At 35.7% G+C, this 9,126-nt stretch overlaps 1 protein-coding gene across 1 annotated transcript; it reads right to left on the reverse strand.

Moving 5' to 3' along the window:
• Positions 1-289: 289 nt before the first annotated feature.
• LOC140825746 (uncharacterized) lies at positions 290-6,893 on the reverse strand. The gene is given in 28 exon segments (XM_073187696.1): positions 290-597; positions 599-691; positions 828-1,198; positions 1,500-1,838; positions 1,924-2,055; positions 2,156-2,229; positions 2,317-2,388; positions 2,466-2,537; positions 2,638-2,709; positions 2,814-2,885; positions 2,965-3,036; positions 3,106-3,177; positions 3,249-3,320; positions 3,408-3,479; positions 3,562-3,633; positions 3,712-3,783; positions 3,867-3,938; positions 4,048-4,119; positions 4,242-4,310; positions 4,385-4,456; positions 4,550-4,621; positions 4,694-4,765; positions 4,920-4,991; positions 5,108-5,179; positions 5,287-5,358; positions 5,460-5,531; positions 5,639-5,777; positions 6,200-6,893. Coding segments are annotated over 28 exon segments (2,970 nt in total). The 5' UTR covers positions 6,318-6,893; the 3' UTR covers positions 290-330.
• Positions 6,894-9,126: the final 2,233 nt, after the last annotated feature.

Raw genomic sequence — 9,126 nt, forward strand, 5'->3', positions numbered from 1 at the left:
ACCAGAATTAAATTAGAGACCATAAAAATATTTCCAATAATTTGTCAACACATTGATGATCCCTATTATACATCATTTGAGGAAGTGAAATCAATTGCATGAAATTAACGACAGTACGAGCGAAATTGTGTGTTCTGGTGCAATGGTCAGAAAACAAAGAACTAAACTAAATTTTTCAATGCATTCGGACAATTGTGTCAACAGCTAGCTATACCCTTTACAGATTAACCTCGAAATCCTCTCATCATGCCCACAAAACAATTAAGTGAAAATCCACAATCCATTCACCTTTTCCTTAAATGGACCAAAAGACGAATGTAAACCAAATCCTTAAACACTGCTCTTGGATATCACCTCTCCAAATCTAGCGTACCATTGGGCATCTGATGAATTGTTCTCTGGTTCGCCTTGCCGAGGCGTTTCTAAATGGGGTTGTCCTTGACTGATCACAAACTGTGCATAGTCGACGCTTGTTGGAAGAGTCCAGTGAGGTTTTGATGGCGGAGGTGGTGATAAGAATGACAGAACTCTTGAAACCTCATGCATAGTTGGTCTTTCAGATGGGTGGCGTTTCGTGCAAAGCAACGCCAGCTGAAACTGTTTTTCTTACATGAGATAAATCCATGCAAGTCACTGATACTTCAGGGTCGAGGGTTTCCATTATCGTGTTGTCGTCTGCTTTAGACAGCACCTGAAATATATAGCACATGACAAGGTTATCAGATAATTAGATCTGGTATTAGTTAAAAGTTACGAGGTGATTATAGTTGAACATGATCAAGTTATGAACTAAAAATGGTAATAAAAAAGGGAACAGATAATGTCACCAGATGATGCAAGTTTGAGTCATTGTCAACGGCCTTCTTGCCAGTCAATAGCTCGAGAAGCACAATGCCGAAGCTATAAACATCCGATTTTGCAGTTAGCCTAGAAGTCCTGGCGTACTCTGGGTCGATATACCCTATTGTTCCAAGAACATATGTAGACGCATGTGTTTTTGCCGTAGGTAAACATTTTGCGATTCCAAAATCAGATAGATGGGCCTCAAAATTTTCATCAAGTAGGATATTTGATGATTTCACATCCCTATGAATAATTCTGGGGTTGCAATCATGGTGAAGGTAAGCTAGCCCTTGTGCAGCACCAACAGCAACTTTTAGACGAGTTTCCCAGTCAAGTTTTACCTTTTTCGATGCACCTGTCATGGATATCAGCCAAATATCAGAACTTGAATCGTTTAAAACTAATTTGAAAACATGAAATATAGACGCTAGTTGTGCTTTGAAATAGACAGATATAGAAGAACACAAGATTTTCATGATGCTGATCATATTGATCAAATGTCAAGTCGTATGACCAGTATTGCTAACAGGAAAAAGATGAGTGACAACATGTTAATCTTTTAATTTCGAAGAATATGAGTGAGAAAGGAAGCCCAAATTTGTAGTGTTCGAATTTTACTGTGTTATCACAACTAAAATTGAAGATAAATTACTAACCATGAAGGAGATCCCAAAGAGAACCATTTTCCATGTAATCATAGAAGAGCAGGTCTCCCTGGGGAGATAAGGAGTAACCGTGCAAGCTGACAAGGTTTCTGTGCCTGATGCGGCCAATAGTCTCAAGCTCAGTCTCAAACTCGCGTGAGTTGTGAGGATATTGATTATAGAGTCGCTTAATAGCAGTATGCCTGGAATTTTTTAGTTCACATTTATATACTGTGCTTGAAGCTCCATATCCAATTATGTATTTCTCACTCAAATTCTCAGTGAGTCTCATTATATCCTCGTATGTATGAATAGCCATATCCATGTGAAGAACAACCAGTTTTGATGAACCTGTTGATAAAACACACGTGAAAAACAGAAGAAAAAAGAAAGAAAGAAAGAAAAACAGAAGTGATAAAAATAGTCCCCTCTTGACCTTGCATACTCTTATTAGAGCCCTTTATGAACGGCTTCGGTTGGTTGGTCTTGTATACGGCAACTATGATCATTGATAACAGAGTAATAAATCCCAGTGTGATGCAAACAACTGCTGTTCTTGAAAACATGGCTATTATAAAGATCAAAGGTAACAGTAGGTGTTAAGATCGAGTGAGAACAAATACAAGAATTAAGCAATAACATCAGTAGTATCAAATCATATGTTTTACCTTTGGATTTTGGGGGGTATGGATAGCATATTGAGCCCAACCAGTGACCACACAGTAAGGGGTTCCCAATGAAGCTGGATGACAAAAGATCAAGATAACCAAAAAGATAACGAAGACAATGAGAAACAGTAAACTCCCAGAGTCGATTTATTTTATCTTACCTATCAGGTGGAAAACGAGAGAAGTTTCTTCCAAGCGGAACTGAACCAGTGAAGTTGTTATAAGAAACATTCCTAAACACAAAAAGCTTTTGTCACATTAAGAGACTTGGAAAAATGAAGACTTCAAACAATGAAATGATAGAACTCACAGTCTGTCAAGACTCAAGCAATTGCTTAGTTTATCAGGTATTCTTCCAGTTAGATAATTGTTATTAAGAATGCTGCATACACAGAGCAACTTGCCTAAGGCATATAATCATTCAAGCCGTAGTTACAAGTGATTGCATTGGAGAAAGGATGAAGTTAAGAAAACAAACATACAGAAAAGCAAGATTTTGCAGCTGCCCCAACTCTTCAGGGATGCTGTTTGACAACTTGTTGAACGACAAATCCCTACGAAACGATTTCCAAGTAAAAGATACCACATCTAGTAAAAGACGGGTAGTATTGGGCAAATTAACATTTACAATAAAACTTCTTTTTAAATAGAAGCTTACAGAATCTGAATGCTCCTTAGGTTCCCAAATTCAGTAGGTATGGATCCATCAAGATGATTATGACTTAAGTTCCTAAATATTAACAGAGTTTGCATATGATTTAAATACCATGACGAGAATAATCTATTTTACTACTATATACACAACTTACAAAGTAAGAAGGTGTTCCAAATCACCAACAGATGCAGGAAGAGATCCTGAGAAATCATTGTTCGACAGGTCCCTAAGAAAAATGCCGTCATGCAAAGATTCCCGAAGACATCGATTGTAAAAGGTTAAGCTTGAAACTCACAATGTATCGAGATTGATAATGTGCCCAAGCTCAACAGGTATAGAACCATGAAACTGGTTGGAGGAAAAATTCCTGCAGATCAAGAACATAATTTCAACATTTGTACATGATGGTGAAAAAACAACTATAAGATGAAAACATACAGATATGTTAGGCTCTCTAGGTGTTTTAGCCCAGATGGAATGGATCCATTTAAACGGTTGCCATGCACATTTCTGAAAAAAAAAAACCAAGAAGATACACAATTAAGTCATGTTTTTGAAATGAGTATGTTCAAAATAAATATTAATTTACAGTCTTACAGTTGATTCAATGCCGTGCATGAACTGAGATTTTCAGGAATGGGCCCTTCCAGATTGTTATTAGCCAGATTTCTAGCAGACAGCGATCCACGACCAGTTGGTTCAAAAGAGTAAAGAGGAGAAAATAAGCCAGTTAAATAAAAAAAGGACTCACAATTCAAAGAGTTGTTCCAAATCCCCAAGTGCAGCGGGTATACCTCCAAGAAGTTGGTTGCCATTTAATTGCCTAGAAAATTACATCAATTAGCAAATGCAAATTAGGAAAATATCAACACTCCTACATTTTACATTAAGAATTTCTCACAAATAGCTAAGCTTTGTCATATTTCCCAGCTCAGGTGGAATAGGCCCCGTTAGTTTGTTACCATGAAGGTACCTGAAATAGAGAAGTAAAACTGATAAAAGGGGGAAAAAGAGAGATGTTCGGCAATTCATAAATTCAGATAGTCCAGAACTAACAGCTTCCCGGTGTAAGTAAGATTTCCAAGAATTGCAGGAATGGGTCCAACTAATTCATTTTCACTCAGATCCCTGAAAATATAATCAAGATAAATTTTATTATTTAAAAATGCCTGCAAAACTGATCAAATAACTATTTCATAGGTGAAAAACAAGTTCTGATCGGAATTTCAATGCTTACAAGACTGCGAGTGCTTGCATCAGACCTATCACATCAGGAATCCTTCCGGTTAGCATATTCCATTGTAAGGACCTGTCCAGAAATCAACCAGTCACATGGATAATCAGTTTATCCGTCGGATGATGCCGGCACTGTACGTATACATTTTGCAACACACTGTTCTAGATGCACATAGAAAACACAGATAAACTTACAGAGTCGCTACTTGCAAGAACCCGATATTGTATGGAATCTCTCCAGTGATTTGATTATACGAGATATCTCTGACACCGTGAACATTTAAATCATTGTTCTAAATTGTGCCAATAAACTACAACATATCTTGTCAAGAACTTACAGGATCTCGAAGCTTGTGCAATTACCAATATTATCTGGTATAGTTCCAGTCAGGTTATTGCCCCTTACATCACTGCAATAGTCGAAAAAACTCAATATTGGTTCTGGAAACAACTTGTTGCAGTGCTATAGTTAAAATAAAGTGAAAAATAGCACATGTACTTACAAATACCAAAGGCCGGTCAATTGACACATATCAGGGGACAATGTGCCGGTAAGCAAATTTCCTCGCAAGCCACTGTTGAAATAAATTTATGATACACGGAAAGAAGAATGACTGGAGAGTAAAGAATTCAGCCACAGTTCTTACAGATATTGAAGTACTTCATTCCAGTAGATTAATCTTGGTATCTCGCCTGTAAGCTGGTTTCGAGCAAGGTCTCTAGGAACACCCACAAAACAAAGTTCAATCTCATTACACAGGCACAAATAAAAACATCTTAAAATTACTGATTTCTACATTTAACTGCAAACTTCCAATTAAATTATTTTGAAATAATTTTCGCTGCTGATAATTTAACATGTAGCCCACTCACAGTGACTTTAAGTTAGGAATTTGGGTTAATGTCGAAGGAATTGGACCAGTCAACTTGTTGTTCTTTAGATTCCTGTCAGAACATACATCATATCAACCCATGACCAACATTAAAATCTCACATGATACACAAAAAAATCCATGATCGCCATGTAGAACTAAATAATATAAGACGTTACATTTACTTACAGTACTTCGAGCTGCTTAAGCTTAGAGATTGAAAAAGGTACATCTCCATCTAGAAAGTTATTGGACATATCTCTGAAATACGAAATTTTCAACTTCAGTATAATTGGCAAGGACAACCGTGGCTTCAAAACACCTAATGTAAACCTCAAAATTATTACCAAGAACCACATAAAACTTACAGGAGAATCAAAGAAACACAGTCGCCAATCTCGTCTGGAATCTGACCAGTTAATTTATTCCCCTGAAGATCTCTGCAAAATCAAGCGCATACAAGTGCATGAGAGAGTTAAATTACATGAATAGAAGTTGCCAGAGAAGAAGAGCTTCACTATTTTTATTGTAAAGATCTTACAAGGATTGAAGACTCTTCAGTTCCCCAATAGCTGGTGAAACTTCTCCACCCAAGTTCAGATTAGACAAATTTCTTCATATAACAATCCATAATACAAGTCAGATTCAGTAGAATTCACATGAAACCGCATATAGCCGAGTAATCTTTATATTCATTACAAATAAAAATAAAAAACATACAAGGCTACCACAGAAGTGCTGAAATTGCCACAAGATACGCCGCGCCATGAACAGAAGTCTTCACTTTGAACATAATCCCAATCCAAAAGTACATTAACCACATTACTAAAAGAAGCTTTAATGGACATCAATGCTTCGCCTGTGAACGTCAGTCACAAATTAGGATAGAACAAAAACTTCATCCAGAAGGATTAATTATTGAGCATTTTGGAAACAGCTGTGAATGTTATATATGCATATATCTCCAACAGTTTTCCAGACATTTCCAAAACCAAACAAAGGAAATGGAAGTAAGAAAACATAAATCTTCAGTGTCTAAAAGAGACAAATAACTTGCTACCAAAAAATTCAAAATTCCGAGCTTTCAAATTACGTTACGGCAAACAGAGAATGTAAGTAGTACAACAAAAAAAGGTAGAACACTGCCTAAAGTCACGTTCTTCATAAGCGGAAAGCTAAAGGCTAACTTTAGAAATATTAACCATGTTATCCATCAAACCCCAAAGGCCAAAAAAGAAGAGTAAAAGAACCACAAACACAGTGTTCATGACGAAAAATAACCTTCATTGCTGAGAGACGAAACCAGAGGAAAGAGAACCAAGAGCACCGCCACATACAAGAACAGACCCACTTCCAGCTTCCACCTCCTCTCCATGAACAACCCTTTTCCCTCCTCCATGCTCCCAAACCCACGAGCAAAAAATGCAGAAAAACACACAGAAACTCAATAAAAATGCGTTCTTGCAGCACAACTTCCAACACCCAACCACCAAATCTCATCCATATCTCCCTTCAAACCTTCAGTATGAATGTTTGTCACCACAAAACCGCATCAAATACTTGCAAATGCGTACGAAAAGCGTCCGTAAACGCCAGGGAGAAAGAGAGAGAGAACGCCGGCAAGAAAGTTTTGGGAGCAGAACTGTTGCAGGAAGCAGGCGTTTAGCGTGAACTGTAAGGCGGAACAATAAGAGAGGGGAGAGCGAGTAAGTTTCTATGCAGAAACAATAATGTTTCAGAGATGCGTTAAATGTATTTAGCAACAACACACTGCAGAAACACTATGCGGTACACAGACAACATTCGCTTTAAGAAGAGAGAGAGGGGATCCAGTGTAAGGATAGTGACTGCCAAACGGCGGCGAAGCGACTTTAAATAGTCGTCGGGTCAGCGGGTGATAGATGGGCTGATTTCCAGCCTCCGTCAGCCGTACCGCCGTTACCCAAACTCCTCTTTATTTTTTGTACGTTTTTTATAATTCAACGACGGTAATAGTATACTTAGCTTTGCAGACACACTGTTATGATTTATTTAATAAATTATATTTTATTAAAATCTAAATATCATGAAATCCTCCTAAATCTTGATCGTCAAACACACTGTTATGATTCATTTAATAAATTATATTTTATTCTGTAAAATTCATAATAGTTTTGCGGACGTGTCAAACACGAAATCGTGTCAAAATTTTGAATAATTTGATTCATATGTTCAAGCGAAGTGAATCTCCATTTGATAGAAAATTTTGAATAATTTGATTTATACTTTCAAGCGAAGTGAATTTCCATTTGCTAGTTAGTTATAATTTTATCGATAAGCCACAAACTAACAAATAAATGAATTTGGACGAAAATTCATGAACAAAAACAAAATTAATTGTGTTATTGTGAATTGGGTTCAGTTTCTTTTATAACTAAAAATGAAAATAAAAACGGAAAGAATATGCTAAAATCTAAGTGAGTTGCACTACATATAATTAGAAATAAATGAACTGTGATGAACTTGAATTAATGAAATTTTGCAGAAAAATCTCGGTATTATTTGTTGTAGAGCTTTATGATGATTTTCATTTCTTTTTATTCATTCTTCCAATCACTTTCTCTCAAATTCTATGATCACTTGTCGTGGATCGCAAATTAACTTCTTAAAAAATGTGGGTCAAATTCTCAAATCGTCCAAATACTTCAACTCCATGGACATTTGTTTTTACGAACTTTCAGATCATTATAGCAATTTGCAACTCACATAACAAGGAATTATAAAGATGAGTGTTCATCATTTTTATCTAAAATAATCAAAGTTTGTGATGATATAACTAAAATCGTTTAAATTGTATAATTATTCGACACTATCACGTTTCGATTGTTTTCCAAACAACGACAACAAACAATGGTTTGAAGCCTTTTGATTTTTTATTTACAGCCCGTTTTATTAGGATTTCAAAATCAATATATATTTTTAAAACTGGGAAAAAAATTAAAAATGAAAAATTGTAATATTAACTTCAAGAAAATACTTACTTAAGCCATTGAATGTTTGGTAGATGAAACATTTCTTGAGCACATCAGTATTCACTAATGCATGCATGTGGAGTCCTGGTCTACGGTGGTCCTGTGAGGATAGGGGTTGGGGCGCGTCCAATAGACGCTCCTCATCTGCGGGTTGGTATCGCATATTAGAGTGCTCGGAAAATATATTTTTTAAAGGACACACAAAATTGTTATTTCCACTCTAAAAAAATTGTTATGGCCAATGGGAACATGATACATGCATGATATTGTATTTTTGGTCTGAATACTACATAGAAGATCTCATGTATCTATATTTTTAAGGCAAAAATTTGTGTGACACGGTCTCACGGGTCGTAGTTGTGAGACGACCATCTCACAGATTAAGATCCGTGAGACGGTCTCACATGAGACTTACTCTATTTTTAAAATGAGATTGTTTCATGAATTTTTATCTATGAGACGGGTCAATTTTATTTATATTCATAATAAAAAATAATACTCTTAACATAAAAAGCAATATTTTTTCAAAGACGAACCAAATAAGGGATCTGTCTCACAAAATACGATTCGTAAGACCTTCTCATATAGGTTTTTGCTTAAAATTTATGTTCGACATATTTTTTTCGCAGGAAGTTAAAAATGAACCACAACAATAAGATCATTTTCGTCATTGCTCAACGGAGAAGGGCAATATCTTTCTCACGTGATCAACCCTCAAATAACTCATTGATTATTAACATATACACATCGCTATTTTTCGATATGCCTGATTAGGCTACGTTTTTTTTTTTTTTTTTTCCAAAAATCACGTTGCTTTGAATTCAAGATTTTGGTGTTAATAAGATTGCCTCAAAGAAACAGGAGTTTATTATTGAGATTACCTTGAATCTTTATTTGGCTCAAAAACCTAAGAACCAACCAAGTGTAATATTTCATATGACACAAAGATTCCAGATTTGAGGAAAAGTTTCGGACTCGAGACTTATTTATACAATTTGAAATATTATAGTTGAATTATTATGATCGCATGTTAATTTTCATAAAGTAGCAAACATTTCTCGTTTAAATAGGTTGAGTTACATCGATCTTATTCTACAGTGACGCGAGTTTTGGTTTTATCCATCCCAATTTTTTTTAAAAGAATTCAAATAAAAACATTGGGAGAAAATTTATTGAAGTAATTTGTATATATATATA

The sequence above is a fragment of the Primulina eburnea genome, chromosome 1, assembly GCF_022965805.1.
Source record: "Primulina eburnea isolate SZY01 chromosome 1, ASM2296580v1, whole genome shotgun sequence".
Taxonomy (NCBI): domain Eukaryota; kingdom Viridiplantae; phylum Streptophyta; class Magnoliopsida; order Lamiales; family Gesneriaceae; genus Primulina; species Primulina eburnea.